This window comes from Lithobates pipiens, unplaced genomic scaffold, assembly GCF_037356315.1.
Source record: "Lithobates pipiens isolate NorthernLeopardFrog02 unplaced genomic scaffold, aLitPip1_a1.2 Scaffold_18, whole genome shotgun sequence".
Classification (NCBI taxonomy): Eukaryota; Metazoa; Chordata; class Amphibia; order Anura; family Ranidae; genus Lithobates; species Lithobates pipiens.
In genome coordinates, this window is record NW_027507758.1 from 628,723,585 (window position 1) to 628,747,405 (window position 23,821).

General features: G+C 43.1%; 1 protein-coding gene across 1 annotated transcript in view; it reads left to right on the forward strand.

Moving 5' to 3' along the window:
* Positions 1 to 23,821, forward strand: part of LOC143986875 (uncharacterized) — a 209,484-nt gene that overhangs the window by 15,693 nt on the left and 169,970 nt on the right. Inside the window, 2 exon segments of the mRNA XM_077485282.1 lie at positions 6,666 to 7,600; positions 7,602 to 7,994. Coding sequence (XP_077341408.1) covers positions 6,666 to 7,600; positions 7,602 to 7,994 — 1,328 coding nt within the window.

The window sequence follows — 23,821 nt, forward strand, 5'->3', positions numbered from 1 at the left end:
ATATCATTTCTTTGTCACGTATTACGCTCCGACATGAATCTAGTCACATCTATGCACTAATTCGTCTCGGCGTGCCCCAGGTTGTTTGGCCTAATTTCAGTACATGCTCCAGAGTCCGGTTTGTTTTCAGTCGCAGTTCATGGCTCATCGATTCGTGCCTCCGTCATGGCAATCATTTCATTTATTTCATCATTTCACTAATTTCACTGTCTCGTACCGTGTCCCGATTTAAATCCAGTAGCATCCATGATTGACCTCATTTCGTTCTGTGCTCCACAGTCTAACTCATCGTTACTTGCAGCATATCAATTCTTGCCTATATCACGGCAAACATTTCCTTCATTTCATTTCATTTCACACACTCATCGCTTTATCGAGTCGAATCCACTCAAACCAGCAACGCATTAATCCGTACCCATCATTTCAGCCTTACGGGTATAACTCAACCGATTCATATCGGATTAATTTCATACACTCTACAATCGCTTCGTATCAGATTTATCTCATACAATCAATTTATAGGATTCATTTCATACTTACGTCCGATTCATATCGGATTCATTTCAGACACATCCAAGTACAACGTCTTGCAATTGTTACAAGCACGCATCCAATCACAAACGTCTTGCAATTGCTGCAAGCACGAACCCAAGCATAACTCCCTGCAATCATGGCAAACTCACATCAAGCATAACTTTATGCAACCGTTGCAAGCACGCATCCAAGCGTAGACTTCTTGCAATGGTTGCAAGCACACATCCAAGCATAAGCTTTGCAATTGTCGCAAGCAAGCCCCAGGCACAAACTTATTGCAATCATTGCTGACACGCAGTTCTGGCTAGCTCAGTGCATTGCTCTGGGTAAGGCCTGGATACTTTCCTTATGTACGATATATAACTGGGTACTAATATGATAGGTAGGTTGATCCAGGGAGAGATCTGATTGCCTCTTGGGGGATCAGGAAGGAATTTTTTCCCCTGCTGTAGCAAATTGGAGCACGTTCTTCTGGGTTTTTTTGCCTTCTTCTGGATCAGCTGTGGGTGTAGTATTGGGTGTGTTGGATTGTGCGATATTTTGTTTGTTTAATTGTTGATTTATTGTGGCGGGATTGGGTGGACTTTTGTCTTTTCGACCTAGCTAACCATGCGTCCTACCATAGCTTCTTGCAATCGTTGCAAGCACGCATCCTGGCATAACTTCCTCAGTCTTCGCAAGCACATGCAGTCATACTTCTCACAGTCACTACGAACATATCTCCAGTGGCATTAACTCCCTTGCAATCGTTGCAAGCACACATTTAAGCACAACACTTGCTATTGTGGCAAGGCACGCAACTTAGCATAGCTTGTAATCGTTGCAAGCACATTCTCGGTGGCACTCATACAGCCACACATCATTTTCAGCGGTACTCGATTGGCCACTTGTCCCCAGTGGCATTTTCATACGAGCCACTCGCCGTTCCTGTCTGTCATTTCTCCCTTAGGACAGTCGAGTTCTACCAGTTCCAGGTGCTATACAGATATCACCTGACTCGTTTATATAAAAAAATATATATATATATATATACGTCCTTCAGCTTACGGTTTCCAAAACTCAACAATCCGGGCCCGAGCTCTACATTAACCTCTTTTGTATTAACAACTCCATGCAGGCCAGCCTCCCCCTTGACAAGCTGACCCTATCAGATCAGTTTTTCAACACTTCGCCCATACACAGGGGTGTACCAGGAAGCAGCTTCAGTCTGTTTTGAGAATGCTCAGTTCTGCAATACGGGTCATTCCCCAGGGTTGATCTTTATGTCATGCTTCCTGGTATTCCCCTCCTTAGACACACAAGAGCCTTGTCAGATCCTTAATCTGGAAGTCGCGGACCTATCAATGTCGGAGGTTCCGTACTACGTAGATCGGTATATCAATGTTCATACCATCTTTCTCGCCCCTATTACCCCAGGTAGTGACAGATGTAGTGGCCACCACAGGCTTCGCTGCAATTTTTGGCCACCATTGGTATACAGGACCATGGCCTCCAGAGATACTCCTAAACCCTGGGTTTACCCAGATTTCCTCCCTCTTTTAGCTAAACCCCGTCATGGCAGCTCTATCCCATAGGGTCATTGCTGGACAGGGCAAACTATGGCCTTCACCACCGACAACTAAGCCACAGCAGAGATTATTGTAAAGGCAGGTCTAAATCCCTCGCAGTCATGTCCTTCCTGCATAGGCTGGTACAGCTCTCATTACAGGTTCAGTTCAAAGTTGACTATACATTTGTTCCCGGGCAAGCGCAATCTTGCAGCAGATGCGCTATCGCGTTTAACTACACCTCCTTTGAACAGGTGCCCGGAGCCGATCCAGTAGAAGCCACTATCCTTGCTTGGTTTCAGCTAACCCTTGATTAGCACAACATCTGCAAACAGCAACCCAGCTCATCAACGTCTCACTATCTCGCAATACCCTCAAAGCCTACCAGATGGCCTGGAGGGCCTTCAACAAATTCCTGACACACCACTTCTAGGAAACTTCAAACATCAAGCAGATACTGGCCTTTATCTCATACTGTCCTAGCCAGCTGGCGCTATCCCACAACACTATTCGGCTATACCTAGCTGGCATCCAACATTTCTTGTCCTTGCGGGACCCCGCAAAATGTCCCACGTTATTTGAGCCATGCTACGTGACATCCAGAAACTCCAACCAGTGGTCAGCGCCAAACTCTTACCCAAACGGGTGACATCCTTAGGGGTATGCCGAGTCGCCGACCATCCTGACTACCTCTCTGTTTGGTCTCCCCCCCCCCCCCCCAGTATGGTCCTACAAGCAGCCAGGTATTTGGCCTACTACGGGTTCCTGCGACCTGGAAAGTTCACCTGCAGCATCCAGCAGGCCAAGAGCTACGTAGACACCACTTAGTCCGCTACAAAGATCACTTCATACTTCAACTAGCGGTTTCTAAAAAACAGCAAGTAGGCTTCGGGATAGACATCCACCTTTACCGAACCGATAATAGCGGGTGTCCAGTTGCCACACTCAACCAACTGTCGACACTACTGCCCGAACAGTCGGACTCCAGTCCCCTTCTTCCTTTCACGTCAAGCCCTTGAGTACCAGTCAGTTCACGAAACACATGAGGGTACTTCTCCGCAACCTTCACCTAAACCCTAGCCAGTACTCCTGTCACTCCTTCCGCATTGGGGCAGCCTCAGCAGCATCCCAGCACGGGAACCCAGACCATGTCATTAAAAGGCTTGGCAGGTGGGAATCTGCCTGCCTTGCCCGGTACATCCCCAATCCGCAAGGGGAAATTACTTATTTATTCAACTTACTCAATGATCAAAACTCAATTAATAAAGAACTATCCCCTACCGGAATATTTTTGCCCCCTTATTTTGGTATACCATACATTAGACCAAGGCACACTTTCAGGTCCATTTCATGTGGTAAGTTTTATGTTAACTCTGAATGTTATCCATATCCGTATCGGCCATAGGGCTCCAAACCATAAATTAGAAGGCCAGTATGGTGGCCTGAATTTATGGGAGGAGCCCGGGGCGTATTTAACCAGCCCGTTCGCCTGTGGTCTTTGTCGGTTTCCTGTGTGCGATACCCACCCTCCCATCCCCTTTTTAGGGCATTTCTCAAGGTATTCATACTCCTCACAAGAGTACTCCTTTCATCTCATTTCATTTCATTTCATTTCTCATTTCTTATCTAGGGTATGCCCCCTTATTTTGGTATACCGTACATTAGACCAAGGCACACTTTCAGGTCCATTTCATGTGGTAAGTTTTATGTTAACTCTGAATGTTATCCATATCCGTATCGGCCATAGGGCTCCAAACCATAAATATATGTATATTAATGTATGTCTATAAAAATTGAGTCCATTTAGAAAGGACACGGGTTATATATATCAATCAAAATCACATAAAATTATTATCTATATGGACACATGTATAATTCGGGTATCCAATCAATATTTGTTTATCTAAACATAGGTTAAATTCTTATAGAGTTATAATCACGATTATATGTTTTTCATAGTACTAATTTGTTGCTAAAACACTTCTATCTATAATCACACTTTCATATATATTTTCTTTATAACAAAGTTCTTTAGATCATTAGATACTAAAATGATAATATCTCTTTTGTGACTTACATATAATTTGAATGGCTTATAAAAGATATGGATGACTTTGGTGTATTTTCCTTGATTCTTATAACATCCATTGCAACATAACATATTATATGTCCTTATCATATGTAGATACATGTATTTGTCATTTCACATTGGTTTCTGTAACTGTTGTCATGCTGGCTTGTAATTAACTGAAGTCTCCTGCCGTTGTCTTATGAGAAGCTGAGACAATACAGGCTACTTTGCTTAGTGAGCCATCTTACTTTCTGAAACAATGGGATATTTGTTCTAGCTATTCAGTATCCAAAATATATGAAAAAAAAACTAAGGGGGTACCTCATCCTAAATAACATAAGCAAAAAAAGGGGGAAGAAGGAGAGACCGGACTATACCGGTACCTGAACAAGATATAACAAACAATTTGTAATAGATTTTTAATTTTATTGATACAAAGTCCACACTATACAAATATAAAATTCATTAAAAAAAAATAAAAAATATGTTCTAATATACTTTTGCAGTCAAAATCATAGATACTAGTTGACGCGTTTCGCCGATGGCTTCCTCAGAACCAGGTAAATATGACTATAGAACATACGTATAGCCTAAGTCAGGCCAGCCTAGAAAGGAGGCCTGTACTCTGGAGGAGGTGTATCACCCTTAGCCCCCGTACACACGGTCGGAGATTCCGACAACCAAATCCGTCGGAGTTATTCCGATGGATTAATTCCGGAAGAGGTCCGGAAGTGATGTTGCATACACACGGTCGGACTAAGTTGTCGGAAAATCCGATTGTACATAACGTGATTCCGTTATTTTGTTATGACGGGACTACGTTCAGGCTAGTAGCCAATAGCTTTGGTCTATGAATTTGATCTGAGCATGCGTGGCACTTTATCCGTCGGAGTAGGCTACACATGATCGGAGTATGTCCGACCGGAGCATTTTGTCGGAAAATTTTACCGGCAAGTTGGAAAAGTTGGTCCGTCGGATATTCCGACGGAAACAGTCCGATGCAGACCACACACAGTCGGAATATCCGACAAAACGGTCCGATAGGACACATTCCGTCGGAATCTCCAACCATGTGTACAAGAATTTGGATGGTGCCTGTGCAACCCCAAAATGCGGGAGTAGCATTCAACAAGATATATAGCTGCCGGACCAAGATGTACCCTCAAGTTAAATATAAATATGCATAAGAAGAGAAGGCTCAAGCAGCAACCTAATATTGGCCACTAGAGGGCCTCTCTTCAAATAAAACCGTAAGATCACCAGCAGCTAGTATTCCCAAACACCCAGTCCATAGATCAAGTCCAAACTAGCAGAGGTTCAATGTTCTCCTTCAAAGCAACCATCCATCAAATGAGTACACCAACCACCTAAAAGTATATTAGAACATATGTTTTTTTTAATGAATTTTATATTTGTATAGTGTGGACTTTGTATCAATAAAATTAAAAATCTATTACAAATTGTTTGTTATATCTTGTTCAGGTACCTGTATAGTCCGTTCTCTCCTTCTTCCCCCTTTTTATTGCTTCTAGCTGTTCAGGTTTAACGACTGTTAGTCACGGGTAAATTCTATGTAGGACCAAATCTCGCCATATATTTGCGCTGCTTTCCTCGTCCATTCGACAAGGGCAGATAAATGTTTTTCTGGTGTCTGTGACAAAAGACCCTATTGTTCAGGCAAATCTCTGTCCCAACATCTGCTTGTAAAAACCTTAAATAGTTGATATATTTGAGACTTGTAAAAGAGAAAACAAGCTCATCTGCTTTTCAAGAGCAATAGTTTACTTCATTTTTTAGGCCTACTGAAATCTCTCATCTCTACCAGTGAATATTAAATGTATTTCTTCATGAATTCACAACACATTATTCCGATACTATAAAATCCTAACTGTTGTATCCTCTATAATAAGTTGTACATTACATATGCCTCACTTCTTTTACACCCATTTCCTACCAGCTGGATATTTTATATCTGATGATTTGATTGGAGCACAGACTTTTACATGGTGATAATAATGTGATAACATCCTCCAACTTTGGAACCTTAAACATAAAGTGATAATGAGGGAGGAGTCAATAACCCAATGATGGTGGTCTTCAGGATCAGTCCAGTCTTCATCTTGGTTGTTCTCCCCCCATCCTCACTCTCTGACCTCTGGTGGGGCTCAGCCCCGCTGTTATTCATGACTAAATCATGGACTAAATAAGGAAGTGCAGGACTTCTTGTGTTGGGAAGATGGCAATGAGTGACAGAGGGGGAGTGACACTCGTCCTATAATCCCCTCATCACTGTCACTCCTATAAAAGACAGTTCTCGTTGTTTCCTCACTCTCTGACTAAGGTCCATGAATAAAGAAATGATCTGGTAGGAGATCAGACGATCCATTTACTAGTTACCTTGAGGGGGGAATTGTAAGATCCTCAGAGACAAAGCTGCCTGATGTGGGCGGAGTCCTGGTTTAGGGGAACCAATCAGCTCATGTCTAGTAATAATCTTTGTATTTCTATTTTAGTAGATGGACGGGAGATGAGGAAAACCTCAGAGGATTGTCTCACTTTGTCTCCAGACTGTAAAGTAGAAGATGAGGACATCACACAGTATAGTCCAGGAGAAAACCCGACTACCTCAAATGTCCATCCGGCACCACACAGTGTAGATGGACCATCGTATTCCTCTTATCCTGAGGAACCTCAGACTGTGCGGGACGGGGCCGTCCTTCCAACAGAGAAGAGATTTTCCTGTACTGAGTGCGGGAAGTGTTTTCGTTTTAAATCTGATCTTAATGTGCATAATAGATCTCACACAGGGGAGAAGCCGTATTCCTGTCCTGATTGTGGGAAATGTTTTTCACAGAAGTCCCATCTTTCATCACATCAGAGATCTCACACGGGGGATAAGCAGTATTCCTGTCCTGAGTGTGGGAAATGTTTTTCAGAGAAGTCCAATCTTTACAGACATCAGAGATCTCACACAGGGGAGAAGCCACTTTCCTGTCCTGAGTGCGGGAAATGTTTTTCACGGAAGTCCCATCTTTACAAACATCAGAGATCTCACACAGGGGAGAAGCCGTATTCCTGTTCTGAGTGCGGGAAATGTTTTTCACAGAAGTCCCATCTTTACACACATCAGAGATCTCACACAGGAGAGAAGCCGTATTCCTGTCCTGAGTGTGGGAAATGTTTTTCACAGAAGTGCAGTCTTTACGCACATCAGAGATCTCACACAGGGGAGAAGCCGTATTCCTGTCCTAAATGCGGGAAATATTTTTCAGAGAAGTCCAATCTTTACAGACATCAGAGATCTCACACAGGGGAGAAACCTTATTCCTGTCCTGAGTAAGGGAATTGTTCCTCACTGAAGTCCCATCTTTACACACATCAGAGATCTCACACAGGAGAGAAGCCGTATTCCTGTCCTGAGTGCGGGAAATGTTTTTCACAGAAGTCCCATCTTTTTATCACATCAGAGATCTCACACGGGGGATAAGCAGTATTCCTGTCCTGAGTGTGGGAAATGTTTTTCAGAGAAGTCCAATCTTTACAGACATCAGAGATCTCACACAGGGGAGAAGCCACTTTCCTGTCCTGAGTGCGGGAAATGTTTTTCACGGAAGTCCCATCTTTACAAACATCAGAGATCTCACACAGGGGAGAAGCCGTATTCCTGTTCTGAGTGCGGGAAATGTTTTTCACAGAAGTCCCATCTTTACACACATCAGAGATCTCACACAGGAGAGAAGCCGTATTCCTGTCCTGAGTGCGGGAAATGTTTTTCACAGAAGTCTGCTCTTTACACACATCAGAGATCTCACACGAGGGAGAAGCCATTTTCCTGTCTTGAGTGAGGGACTTGTTCCTCACTGAAGTCCTGTCTTCCTGTACATCAGGGATCCCACACAACCCCCGAGGTGTATTAGTGCCTTGAGTGCGGGAAATGTCTTTTATATGAATGTTGCTGGACATCACAGCTCTCATGTGGGGAAGAAGCACACCCTGATATACACCTCAGATATACTCCATGGCTGATCTTTATCATGTGAGAAACAGTTGATAAGGAGATCAGAGATCACCAAAGACATGGATGAAGTGTTGTACCGTGTTGCTCATTGATAGCAGTGGAAAAATAAAAATGGAGTCATTACCTTTCATTGGCTGAGTACAGTTTGTGGTGTAAGATTTCACAAACACTTAGAGGTCTGTTTAAAAAAAAATAGTTGAACGTTTATGACCGGCATTCACCCAGCCATGATGAATATTGGCCGTATTTTATTTCATACTCTGATTTCCTTCACTCCATCTAATGACCATAATGCAATATTGCACTAATTGAGGTATTTCAGGAAAAAAATACCTGATTATGGCCACTAGATGGAGTTGATGATCATAGGAAATCACTGTGTTAAATCACAGACAGAAATTGTAACAGCTGGATGAATGATTGTCACATTAGTCCAATACATTTTTTGAAAAATAGACCTCTTAGTCTCCTTCATCAGACATGTCTTCATACTAATACCTGAGATCATACTCATACACTTATCAGTACAGTACACACTGAAGGATAGAACTTAAATAAGCTAACACTATTAGACTGACCATTGATTTAAAATGAGAAATGCTATGTTTGGACTTTAGATGGCGCTAAGTATAATAGCAATTATCTCCAGCTAGTGGCAAATGTAGTATTTTCTATTTTAAATCAATGAAAATTATTCAACCAGCAAATAGCCAATTAAACTCCATTTCCCCCTCATTCACACAGAAGGAATGTACATGTATTTTCATTGGGTGAATTATTATGTAAATTATTTATGAATAGACCCCTAAATGTCAGGAGACGTTTATATAAAGATGGGAAGTATGTAGCAGATAAATGAATAGACCTCCTAGCAATGTTATTACCAGGCTGCAGCTAGGGGGAGCTCTAATGTTTAGAGTGTGACCACAGCAGAGTGATCCCATCTAGCTCACATTAACCCTTTCACTGCCAGAGCTGGTTTTCTATTATTTCTGCACACATGGGGATAATGCAGATTTGGGGCCTGAAGATTAGATAAAACCCCCAAACATATATTTTCTGAAAGCAGAGGCCCTGGAGAATAAAATGGTGGTAATTATTAAGGTGTTCCTCGTACACAAATGTCACCTTCATATCCAGGTTTATTTTCTACTTTCCCCATTTTCTATGGTGTCATCTTTTCTGCAATACTTTGTTATAATAATGTAACACGTTGTGTATTGTATTGTACACAAACTGATAATGACTCCGCCTCCACATTCCAGACAAGTCATTTTCCTGACCAATTGGATTTCTTCCTTTACTATTTCCTGATTTTATGACTGCAATCTTGTTATAAGTAACATTATAATAAAAAATGTTTTGAACAAAAATAAAAGTTGTGTGTCAAAAATTTCTGTAAATCCTTTACAGGTCATCAGTTTAGAGATAACCAGAAATAACAGCCCAGAGTGCAGTGGTCGGGAACATGTCATATACAGTCCTGTGTATAGAGTGCGGTGATCAGGAACATGTCATATACAGTCCTGTGTATAGAGTGCGGTGGTCTGAAACATGTCATATACAGCCCTATGTATGGAATGCGGTGGTCAGGAGCGTGTCATATACAGCCCTGTGTATGGAGTGCAGTGGTCGGAAGAGTGTCATATACAGTCCGGTGTATAGAGTGCAGTGGTCTGGAACATGTCATATACAGCCCTGTGTATGGAGTGCAGTGGTCGGAAGAGTGTCATATACAGTCCGGTGTATAGAGTGCAGTGGTCTGGAACATGTCATATACAGTCCTGTGTATAGAGTGCGGTGGTCTGGAACATGTCATATACAGTCCTGTGTATAGAGTGCGGTGGTCAGGAACATGTCATATACAGCCCTGTGTATAGAGTGCGGTGGTTGGGAACATGTCATATACAGTCCTGTGTATAGAGTGCAGTGGTCTGGAACATGTCATATACAGTCCTGTGTATAGAGTGCGGTGGTCTGGAACATGTCATATACAGCCCTGTGTATAGAGTGCAGTGGTCTGGAACATGTCATATACAGTCCTGTGTATAGAGTGTGGTGGTCTGAAACATGTCATATACAGTCCTGTGTATAGAGTGCGGTGGTCTGGAACATGTAATATACAGCCCTGTGTATAGAGTGCGGTGGTCTGGAACATGTCATATACAGTCCTGTGTATAGAGTGCGGTGGTCTGGAACATGTCATATACAGTCCTGTGTATAGAGTGCGGTGGTCTGGAACATGTAATATACAGCCCTGTGTATAGAGTGCGGTGGTCTGGAACATGTCATATACAGTCCTGTGTATAGAGTGCGGTGGTCTGGAACATGTAATATACAGTCCTGTGTATAGAGTGCGGTGGTCAGGAACATGTCATATACAGTCCTGTGTATAGAGTGCGGTGGTTGGGAACATGTCATATACAGTACAGTCATGTGTAAATCTTTGGAGGAACCCTGGCTGAGAAAGTCTGGACCAGGCAGTCATATATCTCTATCCCCCTTGGTGGGAGTGGAGATCATCTCATCTACATAGTTTCCATCATTTCATACACATTTCCAGGTAAACCATTTTTTTGCTCTGTGTCCAGCAAGCCATCATGGGAGGATAATTCCCATTAATTAGGGGCGGGCATTCAAATAAAATGGGCGTGATTCTACAAAAGCATATTGATAACCTACTGTACAATATTTTATAGTACTGTATATACAGGAAGATTTATCATAACAAGGAGAGACACACTGACAAGAAGATCTTGGTCATTAGTAAAACGTTTTATGGATTTGGTTATCTAGTTACAGCTTTTAGGGCTCGTTTACACATTCATCAGCCCTTGCCACCCCTCTGATAAGTGATCTGTGGTGGCTCAATTTTTGGAGAGCGGTTGACAGGGGACTGGGAAGCAATATATCACTACATGTAATAACACTGAATAGCCAGCATCACTGCACAAAGGGGTGAAAATAAGGATGGGAGGTTGAAGAATGGGGACCTTGGATTGTGGGCTCCGTGAGGGTGGAGACCGATGTGAGTGTGCAATGTACAGGGATAGGGACAATTGCAGACACCCACTCAGGTTGAACTGGATGAACTGGTGTCCTTATGTAACTATGTATTTAACTATGGGATGGTGGGAGGAATATTGTAGTTAAACATACATAGCAACCTATTTAACCCATTTCTGATAAGTTTATGCATATAATTATTTTTCTACATGGGGATGATGGGTGGAATATTGTAGTTAAACATACATAGGAATATATTAAACCCATTTCTGCTAAGATTATGCATATAATTATCTTTCTACATGGGGATGATGGGTGGAGTATTGTAGTTAAACATACATAGGGGGGGGCGTGGCCGGATGGGTGGAGCGGAGTGAGTGTGTGAGGAAGACGCCGTGTGTGTCTCCCTCCCAAGCCCCCATGGCGAAAGCGTGGAGCGCTTAAAATTACGGCCGGGTGCAGTGCAGTGCAAGGAGGGCTGGAGTTGAGCAGCATAGCTGGATACTGGACGGGAGGAGGAGCGACGGCGTGACACTACCTTATCGTGCCAAGCTCTCGGGGATCCCCGCTGACTTCCGGGCTCCGTGTCCCGACGGCCGAAGTGAAGTACGAGCTCACGAGTACTTCCGACCAACGCCGAACCATCTACCGAGAAGACACCGCTCACATCAAACCACCGAAGGCTCCCCCGCTCCCCGGCAAGCCGCAACAGGAGGAAGGAGGTAAGCGGCGGGATTGAGGGGAGGAAGAAACCGGCAGTCTGAGGGGCATTGTAGGTGGTGATCTGGTGGAGAAAGCTGAGACACAGTGATGCCTGTGATGCCTGTGGACTGGTAATATTTAATCAGGAGGGCACCGAAGGGGGTAAGAATCATTTACGTTCTCCTGTCAGTTTGTCTCCTCTGGATGTCTGGATGCCCGGATCCCTTCGCCTTGTGTATGTGTCTGCTAATCTAATCTATTAGCCTGGGTAACACACGTAAAGGAATACCTCCTGGAAAAGGAAAAAAAAAAAAACCCGAACATTTTTGTAAGCAGTTTCCAGGAATATCTGAACCTGTGGCCTGTGGACTGATTATAAGGCTAGCTCAGTGCATCATTAATTTATCAACTGAGGGATGGTGTTTGTGCTAATTATTAACAGGCTAAACGGTACCTGAGTTAATGTGATAGGAAGTGTCTGTGATACTTGAAATGAACATTGGCACACGGCTACTATTGCATTCAGTGATTATTGTGTGGTGTGCGGTCGGGTCAAAACCCTCTTAAAAACACGCTATAACCAGGACTGTTCTGTTCTGATTGTTCTGAAGTAAGAGGTGAGAAAGGGAAAGTAAGATGCAACATCTGCGCTCTGCAAAAGAAAGGGGGGAAAAAAGCTCGCAACAGTCCGCCACAGCAGCTAAGTTAGAACAGTATGCTCATAACCCGGTACAGTCATCTCAGACCCCTCCAAAAAAAGGACAGTTAAAGGGGCAGCAAGGTGTAATGACCGAAAGGAAAAGTATGGGACAGTCAAACATTAATATTAACACACAGGTTGGAGCAGTGGCAAAATCCTCAGTAAATAAAAATGCGGACGCAGGGGAACAGTATATAGAAACGACAGCAAGCGACTCCCCCCCGTTAGAAAAAGAGCCAACTATAAAGGACGTGCTATTGGCCGTAAATGCATGCAACATCTCACTGAAAGAACTTTGTAACCAAATGAAGGGAGTGAAGGAGGATTTACTGGTGGTAAGGCAGGACCTACAGAAAGTGGTGGAAAGGACGACAGAACTTGAGATAAGGACTAGTAGATTAGAAGATGATTCAACCTTCCTAATTAAAGAAGTAGAAAGCCTGAAGGAGCAGTTCAGCGGATATAGAACAAGAATGGACGAAATGGAAAATAGGCTCCGGAGGGACAATGTGCGAGTAGTGGGGCTTCCGGAAAAAAGTGAGGGTGTAAACCCTGCTGAGTTTATGGAGCATCTTCTGGTTGAACTGTTTGGGAGGGATGCTTTTTCAACAGCGTTCTCAATAGAGAGGGCGCATAGGGTACCCTTTAGAGCACCATTGGAGGGGGGCCGTCCTAGGCCATTATTAATGAAGTTATTAAACTATAAAGATAAAGTGGTATTATTACGGAAGGCAAGGGAAATGGGGAATGTATTGTATAAGGGTGTTAGAATTTCATTATATTCTGATTTTTCCCCAGAACTTCAGAGAAAAAGGGTAGAGTTCCTCCAGGTGAAACGCAGGTTACAGAAGCTCAGGGTGCCGTATGCTCTGCTTTATCCTGCAAAGTTACGGATTAATGCACTAGGGCATACTCAGGTTTTTAGTTCCCCGATAGAAGTGGAAAAATGGATAGAAGAAAATAAAGAAAAGTTGTAGTTGCTGGGGTTTCTAGTACTGAGTGGGATGGGAAGATAGAAGGAGAGGGGGGGATGAAGTATGTGTGTTTTTGGGGTTTTTTTTTTTTTTTTTTTTTTTTTTTTTTTTGGGTGTGTGCTGTCTGTGTCTGTATGGGAGGGGGGTGGGAGGGAGGTAATACACGGCGAGCGCACTAGGTGAGGGTGGTAAATAGGTTGTGAAGAGAGTGGTATAAGGTCACTAATAGCCCCTAGGGTAACACCTAGGAAGGTGGGGGAGGGGCGGGAGGGAGGTAGAAAGGGGGGAGAGGGGGTGGGTGTAGTAGGGAAAATAGGGGGGAGGTCGAAGGGGGAAAAAAAATATAAGTATGCACTAATAAATGTAGTACAGGAAATAATTCAAAGCAAAAAAGGACACAAACTGTGGGGTGGTAAAACTAGGGGTGATAAAAAAACAAGGAAAATGTATTGATCACAAGGGGGAAAATGGTAATAAACGATCATACAGTATAATGTATATTCAAAGACACATAACATACGAGTTAATGGTGACGCCTAATAAATTTGTTATTATACAAGGGAGTAATATATGGGGAGTGTGGTATAAGGTAATAAAAGAAGTTAGAGGGGAGTTGGTGGGTACTGGGAGACAAATGGTTCTCAATAGTGTCATCAGTAGACTGGTTATTTCGCTCTCTTTCTTTACTACCTTAGGTTTTTCTTTTTTTTTTCTTTTTCTCCTCTATATTTGTTTATGGCTATGCAGGATGGTAAAATTAAGATAGGCTCCTGGAATGTGAGGGGTCTGGGGACGCGGCTGAAACAAAAAGCTGTGCTATCCTTGTTGGAGGGATGTGGAGTAGAGTTGCTCTGCATACAGGAGACCCATTTAAATAGAGATACAATATACCGGCTGCAGAGCAGAAAATATCAATTTCAATATCACTCTGTTTATTCGACATATAGCAGAGGGGTGAGTGTATTGGTAAAAACGGGGGTGAATTTTGTATGCAAACGGGTTAGCCTGGATGAAAAAGGCAGATACATTTTCTTACAGTGCCTAATTGAAAATAGAGAATGTATGCTGGCAAACATCTACATCCCTCCACCATTTAAAATGGAAGTGCTTTTTAAATTACAGGAATTTTTAGTGGGGATAGATGGTGTCCCTATAATAATAGTAGGGGATTTCAACACGGTATTGGATATTAAAATTGATAGATTCCCAGAAAAAACACTGGCGGAACCAGCTTGGCAGGGGAGGTTGGGACAGTACCTGGAAGAAGTAGGACTACGGGATTTATGGAGAACTGGGAACCCGGGAGTTCGGCAGTATAGTTGCTACTCGTCCACACATACTACGTTATCCAGGATTGATATGATACTGGGGAATGACCTGGCCTTACAAATGGTGGAAAAGGTTGAATATCAGCCCAGGGGGATTTCAGATCATTCCCCAGTGACAGCAGTATTAAAAATGAGAGAACGTAAGGTACAGAGGTTGTGGAAAGTGAACCCGCTCTGGTTAGAACTGATAAAAAAAGAGACAGAAGAATGCCCTGAGAGAATTCAGTGGGAATTAAAAGAATTTCTAAAAAATAACCGGGGTACAGTAACATCGGGGATCCTGTGGGACACTCTGAAAGCTTTCTTAAGGGGCCTTATGATCCAATCAATAGCAAAAATAAACAGGAAATCTAGGGAACAGGAGGTACAAATAGGGAGAGAAGTGTCAGAGGCTGAAAGAGATTTTATTAGTGACCCCACGCAGGGCAAAGAAAAAATCTGGTTAGATAAACAAGAAGAACTTAGGTTATTAGCCCTAAAGAAAGCAGAGATTCAGCATATGTTCCAACGCCAAGCCTCCTTCGCGGAAGGGGAAAGCGTGGGAAAAATGTTGGCACAACTGGTGAAGAATAACTCGGGTCCTTCCTCAATCTCGGCGATTAGGATATCTGAGGGAAAGGTTATAACAGAAACGGGGAGTATTTCCCAAGCATTTGAAGGATATTATAAAAACCTATATACTGCACAAAAAGTGGGGATGGATGAGCAAATGGAAGCATTTTTAGGTCAATTAGAGGTACCATGTTTGAAACAAGAAGAAAGAGAGGAACTGGAAGCCCCAATAACTTTGAAAGAACTTCAGGAAGCAGTTGCGAGTATGCCAAATCAGAAATCGCCTGGGCCGGATGGACTACCGATTGAAGTCTATAAAAACTTTGGCGAGATACTGATTCCTGAACTTCTGGAGATGTTAAGAGGAGCATATGGGGAGGGTAAATTGCCCCCATCAATGATGGAGGCGGTTATAACCCTGTTGTACAAAGAAGGGAAGGACGCCTTAGATGTTGCAGCGTATAGGCCAATCTCTCTCCTGTGTACTGATACAAAGATATTGGCCAAGGTATTAGCGACTAGGCTTAATCGAGTCATAGCAAGATTGGTCCATATGGACCAAACAGGGTTTATAGCCAACAGGTCAACGAGTATAAATATTAGAAGAGCCTTTTTGAACTTGCAGGTCCCAATGGATAACGATACTCCGGGTGCAGTGGTGGCATTGGATGTAAGGAAAGCATTTGATAGCGTAGAATGGGGATATATATGGAAAGTTTTGGAGAAATTTGGCCTGGGTCCTTCCTTTATAAGATGGATTAGGATGCTATATGACAAACCTAGTGCGAGACTAAAAATTAATAACGAGTTATCCGGGAAAATAGAGTTGGGGAGAGGGACGAGGCAGGGGTGTCCACTATCACCCCTGCTCTTTGCATTGGCCATAGAGCCCCTGGCATGTGCAATTAGAGCAAACCGGGATATTGTCGGTTTTGTAAGAAAAACTGGAGAGGAAAAAATCTCACTTTATGCAGACGATATCCTATTGTTCTTAGGGGATATGAGATACTCACTACCAAGGGCAATGGAACTGGTGCAAAGGTTTGGAGGCTTCACTGGGCTGGAGATAAATTGGGAAAAATCGGAATGTCTCCCTTTGGACCCAATTGGTCAGCAAACGGCCCTGGGAACCCCCCAAATGCCAATGGTGGATAAGTTGAAATATCTGGGAGTAACCTTGTCAAGGGATCCTAAGCAATATATAAGTTATAACTTAGTCCCATTACTGGCTAAGTTTAAACAAAAAATTGCTATATGGAAACGATTGCCTCTCTCGGTCGCTGGCAGATGCAATCTGATAAAAATGATATGGATGCCCCAACTTTTATACATATTACACAATGCCCCAATATGGATTAACAAAAGTTGGTTTGATAAAATCGAGATGCTGTTTAGGGAGCTAATATGGAGGGGAGGACAGGCTAGATTGAAATTGCGGATGCTTCAGCTACCGGGAGAGGAAGGAGGATTCGCGGTCCCTTATCCGGAGTGCTATTTTTGGGCGTCCCAATTACAACAGCTAGGGGGGATCGATGAGAAGAACGGAGGAACCCCAAATGGGAGATTAGTATTAACAGGCTCCCCACATAGTACCCTGATCGAGACCCTGGAAGCGGACTCATTCCAGTGTAGATGTCCTACAGTAAAAATGATGTTAAAGCTATGGGGTACAGTTAAAAAAAAAATGGGATATAGTGAAATAACAAAGTATACGCCTCTATGGAACAATAAGAAGCTACAGGAAATATGGCGGGTTGGAAAAATTGCAGATTGGGAAAAATGTGGCATTGTAAGGCTAAGCCATCTATATGGCGGCAGGGGTATTAAATCTTTCGACCAGCTGCAAAGAGAATTTAAGATATCACAAAATTCATTCTATGCCTATATACAAGTGAGGCATGCTTTAAGGACCCAGTTTGGAAACCTGTTATTAACATGGGAGGAAATGCCCTTGCTATACCCAGTAGCACAAGCAGGACCCACTAAAGGATTAATATCTAAATTCTATGCCCAGCTGGGTGAACAGATTAATAGTGAGAGGAAAGGGAGGGTTGAGAAAGGGAAATGGGAGCAGGACCTAGGTAATATAACACGAGCACAGTGGAAAAATATCCTAGCGGCATGCCCAAAGGTCTCGGTCTCTCCTCCTCAGAGGATTTCCCATTTAATGGTAATTAATAGAGCATACTATACTCCCCAGAAATTATTTAAATTTGGTAAGAGAACAGATGACTTTTGCCCCAGGTGTGGGGGGTCAGGGAATTTAATGCACATGCTTTGGAAATGTCCCAAATTATTTAGATACTGGGAAGGAGTGGTAAAGATAATAAGTAGGGTTTTTGGGACGGTAATAGAGTTAAATCCCATAGTGTGCATTTTAGGCTACAGAGAGGAGGAAGTAGAAAGGAAGGGAATAACAACGGCAATCCTAAGATGTTTATTTCAAGCTAGAAGGATGATAGCTAGGAGATGGCAATCAAAGCTACCCCCTACAGTAGAGGATTGGACAAGGGCGGTAAATGACTATCTATGTAAGGAGAGGGCAGTATATGCAAAACGAAATAACCTAAAGGAGTTTAATAGGAACTGGCGAGAGTGGATAGAAGTGATGCATACCCCAGTTTAAACCATGATAGGAAAGGGAAGAGGGGAGGGGGGATGGGTAATGGGAAGGAGTAGGGTAGGGTACATTAAAGGTTCGGGAATTATTATAACACATTTATGCTATACTGTAGGATAAAAGCACCAATATATATATAAGAGGGGAGGGGAGGGGGGGCGGGGTTGATAGAAGGGATGGGAGGGAGGGGTGGGGTTATAACAATAGGAAAAACGTAGGAATTGCAAAAATAGTGATGGTAGGAGAAGGGGGGATATGGTACTGTTTAGATAATGTGCTTTTGTTTTTTTTTGCTAATTATATGTGATGTATGGATGTATCTTCATGTCCCCCTTCCCTTCCTAGAACTCTAAAACTCAGATCTCGGAAGGGAAGAAAGAGGTATTTGAACCCTGGTAATGTTATTTTAAAATGTGGTCTGTATAAATGTGAAAATTTAATAAAGATTAATAATTAAAAAAAAAAAAAAAAAGGGTGACAATTAACACTAGACAGAAAGGGACATTTTATTTTGTATGGGCAGCACAGTGGTGTAGTGGTTAGCACTCTCACCTAGCAGCAATAGGGTCGCTGGTACAAATCCCAACCAGGACACCATCTGCCTGGAGTGTGCATGTTCTCCCGGTGCCTGCGTGGGTTTCCTCCGGGTACTCCGATTTCCTCCCACACTCCAAAGACATGCTGGTAGGTTAATCAGATCCTGCCTATACAATTGTCCCTAGTATGTGTATGTGTTTGTAAGCGCATCAGGACCCTGCGGGTTAAATGAGTGTGCTATATCAAGATGAAATTCAACTCAACATTTTAATGTTAAGTTGTGGGATGAATTAGGGGTCAGGCACTACAACTAGTAAAGTTAAAACAGAGAAATGAGAGTTAAAACAGAATACTTTATATGTTGTCAGAGTGGGAAGATGGGATGAGCACTATGGCTGCCTGTCGGATCATAGAATCTAGAGTATGTGAAGTATGGGATTACAATACATGGGATGCAAAGGATATCAGTACAAAATAAGGAAAGCAGAATTTAAGCAGGGTAATATTAAAGGGAGTTAAAAGAAAGTGAGAGAATGATGTGCATGTGTTGTGTACTAATGGGAAAAAAATGTGTTTTAGAGAGATATTCGTGTATGTGTGTGAATGCTGGAACCTTTAGTTCTATCACTTGTGTGTGTCATGTATGCAGATGTGAGCCCCTCCTTTGCGCTCTAATGAAAGAATATAGCTGGGATGAGAAATCAGTGATAAGCTGGAAGGACACCATGCCAATTTCTGTTTTTTAGACAAAACATTTATAACAAAATGTGTCGGGTTAATTAATTTAATGATAAACAATGTGATCATAATTATTTTGAATCTGTTTTCCAAACAGGGTAAAATGAAGGTTACATTTAACCGTGTATTACACAAATTGAATATCCTTTGATAGTGGAAACAATGCTTTTAAAACAGGGAATTTAAGTAAAATGTCCTCCTTTAAGAAAATATAGCTGTGGATATATATTAGTATTAGGGTATGATATTGAGATAATCACTTGAGTATTAATTTCTGATATGAGTATAACAATTTTATTAATAATATAGATATATTGTAACTGGTTTAGACAACCTTTGGTTGGAAATGAAATCCAGATTATTGGGGAAATTTGTAAAATGGGATTAGTTTAGATTAAGATAACAATTTTGTAATTTTACATTTATGAGAGAAAAAAGATTAAGAGAGGTTGTTAATTGGAATACAGCTGCCATAATATTTAGCAAAGCTAAAATGGATGGGATACATAAGAAGTTTTTCTACAAACATGAAATCTAAAAGTCTGATAATAACTTGATATGCGGTCCATGATGTGAGAGTAATAATAAATAACATTTAAATATAATAGATCCATCACATCAAGTCCACACACCCTGTTAGGATAGATCCCACCTGCAGCCAGTTGTTTTATAGTTTTTGATGTGGCTGAGAGCTTTCTGGTCCATCATACAGATTGTTGGTCCTTTTTGTTTTTATGTATTTTTGAAATCCAAAGCAGAATGTGTGGATTGTGAAATGATGTGCCCCTTTACTTGTAAGTGCCGTGGTATAAGCAGAATAATATTTTGGATTTATGGACATCTCTGCATGACCGCAGGGTATTGTTATTATTTATTATAATATTGCCAGGAAAAAGTTGTCTTTTTGAAACATGAAACTGGAGAACAAGTGATCCACAGAGGGCAACTTCTTATAAAACAGGACTTTGGAAAAGGTGATCATTTATAGTCTGCCAGCCACTCTTTTCCCTAAAGCTTGACACATGGACCGTGTCATCAGTCACAAGCAATTATGGCTGCCTTAGTAAATAAGTGTGGGATAGAGCCCGGGTTCTCCATGGTTGTTTTTATATAATACCACTTAATTTTACCAAAAGCTGGACATCCCTTCCAGAGATTACAAAAAGATATATATAGATGCCCAAGTCAGGATCTTACGAGTATTTTTTTTTCTGTATGGACATGTTTTCTGGATGTCCAGTGGCAAATGCTACTGCAAAGGCCACAGTAAAAAGTGTTATCAGAAGTAGTTTGTAAGTACAGAGTGTAGAATCTACAGAGCGTAACAGAGGAAATCATTTTTATAGGAGTCCTTACTAGAAGTTTTGAGGTTTTATTTTTACACCCCCTACTGTCTACAATGTAGCAGAAAACGTAGAGTAAGAAACAAGAAAACTTTTTCCTAAATGTTTTATTTTATGAAGCCTCTTAGGGAGATGTTGGACTCTCTCCCTATGGGATTTGGTTTGGGAGTGTGTTACTCATTTGCTTTTTTTTTTTCTCAGCAGCTGAAGTCCTCCAGATTTCACAGAAAATGTTGCTGATCTTTTAAGGCTTTTGACAAACTCATTTTTGTGTTTTCTCCCCAATTCCAGATCCTAAAAGTCTGGAAGGATTTAAAACTAAAGCCAGGTGACTTGTGGATGGTTAAGATATATATAATATGTTTGGAGACTCAATACAGCATCTATTTCTGTTATGTCCCTTTGACACAGGGTCTCTCAGGGTGTTGCTAGCAATGCTGCCAGTGTCTGCTCAGCAAGTTACACACAGGCTGGATGCACTTCTTAACCAGGGAAGGGTTTATTACTCACTCAGAAAGCCATGTACATTCTTACATGGTCGAGTCATATACAACAGAACTCCCTCTAAGTAACACGCTGCTGCTTCCAGTCCCACATACACAGTGCATGACTTCCTGGTACAGCCCCTCCCCCAGAATGCATCGGGAGATAGGGTCACAGTGATTCTGCATAAACATTACACCTCCTCTTTTTCTTGAAGAAAAAAATAAAACATAATATATATATATATATATATATATATATATATATATATATATATATATATATATATATAAAATAAGAGAACAAATACACAACATATAAAATACTCAACACAAAGAACAAGGCAAACAGGATCAGTTCAGCAAGTAGTATCTCCAACTCAGTCCTGTGGCTCCCGCAGCACTTCAGGAGCCCTTTTTCTCCATTTCCTGTCCCGTAAGATTTCAGTGCTTTGCCAAAGAGGAGTCTGATGTCTTTGGCGGGCAGACTTACGAAGTGGCACAGCACTGGAAGGGATAGAGTCAGTCAAGGGTTCTGGAGATGTCAGTGGGTGTCCAACAGACCAATCAGTCTCTGCGACTCCAGGCACATGTCCAGACTCCTCAGAAATATAGTCACCAGCCTTTTCAGGGGTTGGTTGTAAACTTGTGGGATCATGCCAGACACCATGCCATATGTCACCAGGAGTAGACTCTGGTGGTTGATTAGAAAGAGGGGTTGGGTTTGTCTCAAGTGGTCAGCAAATGTGCTTCCTCAATTGTGAAAGGTGTCGTCGAACATAAGCGCCATTCTCCAGGCGAACAAGGTACATTCTTCTTCGAAGAGGTCTATCAATTATGCCAGGAAGCCAATGAGGCAAACCTCTGTAATTCCGAAACCATACAAAATCAACGGCACGGAATCCAGGATGGCCTGGTGGAGGAGGTGTTGGTGACTGTTCCTGTGGACGGACTAAATCCAGTTTGGTGCGGAGATGCCTGCCAAACATAAGAAAAGCAGGGGATAGCCCAGTAGTAGCGTGTTTTGTGTTTCGGTACATGGTCAAGAAGCCCAGCAGCTTCTCCTCTGACAGTCCAATCTGATACAGAGTGGACAGTAAGTGCTTCTTAACTAGTAGCTGACCGCCGGCCATCAAATGACGGCCAGGCGGCGTACCTATTGTGGCGGGAGGCCGTCATATGACGGCCTCCCGTTTAAACAGGGATGCGCGCGATCGTGCGCTCGCATCCCTGTTTCTTCGGTGGTGGCGTGTCACGGAGACACCGCTCGCCACCGAAGGGGGTGAACAGCCATTCGTTATGGCTGTTTACCACGTGATCGGCCCTGATGAAGTCACGGCCGATCACAGATGGTCACACCCCGAACGTGCACGGCGCATGCGCGCGATCGCGAGCGCGTGCACGTCGGTGGCGGCGTGTTCCCCGGGAACACTGCTCGTCACCGACGCTGGTAAACAGCCATTGGCCAGCTGTTTACCCACGTGATCGGCTGTGATCCTTTCACAGCCGATCACTAAAATGTAAACAAACCGCGGTAACGGGATGTTACCGGGTTCTCCTCCTCACACACTGATCGTGTGTGAGGAGGAGATTGCGTTAACATCTCGTTACCGCATACAGTGTACACCAAACATACTGATTGCCCCCCCCCAATAAAGAGGACCTGTCACCACCCCTCATAGTACCTGTCAATCACAGTCCATCAGAGTACCAGTCACAGTCCATCAGAGTATTTGAGTACCTGTCCCAGCCCATCAGAGTACCCGAGTACCTGTCCCAGCCCATCAGAGTACCCGAGTACCTGTCACAGCCCATCGGAGTACCCGAGTACCTGTCCCAGCCCATCTGAGTACCCGAGCACCTGTCCCAGCCCATCAGAGTACCCGAGTACCTGTCCCAGCCCATCAGAGTACCCGAGTACCTGTCCCAGCCCATCAGAGTACCCGAGTACCTGTCACAGTTCATCTGAGTACCCGAGTACCTGTCCCAGCCCATCAGAGTACCCGAGTACCTGTCCCGGCCCATCAGAGTACCCGAGTACCTGTCACGGCACATCAGAGTACCCGAGTACCTGTCACGGCACATCAGAGTACCCGAGTACCTGTCACGGCACATCAGGGTACCCGAGTACCTGTCACGGCACATCAGAGTACCCGAGTACCTGTCACGGCACATCAGGGTACCCGAGTACCTGTCACGGCCCATCAGGGTACCCGAGTACCTGTCACGGCCCATCAGGGTACCCGAGTACCTGTCATAGTCCATCAGGGTACCCGAGTACCTGTCACAGTCCATTAGAGTACCGAGTACCTGTCACAGTCCATTAGAGTACCGAGTACCTGTCACAGCCCATCTGAGTACCCGAGTACCTCTTCCAGTCCATCTGTGTACCAGAGTACCTGTCACAGTCCATCTGAGTACCCGAGTACCTGTCACAGTTCATCTGAGTACCCGAGTACCTGTCACAGTCCATATGAGTACCTGTCACCGCCCTTCAGAGTACCCAAATACCAGTCACCAAACCATCAGAGTACCTGTCACCAGGCCATCAGAGTACCTGAGTACTTGTCACCAGGCCATCAGAGTACCCGAGTACCTGTCACCAGGCCATCAGAGTACCCGAGTACCTGTCACAGTCCATCAGAGTACCCGAGTACCTGTCACCAGGC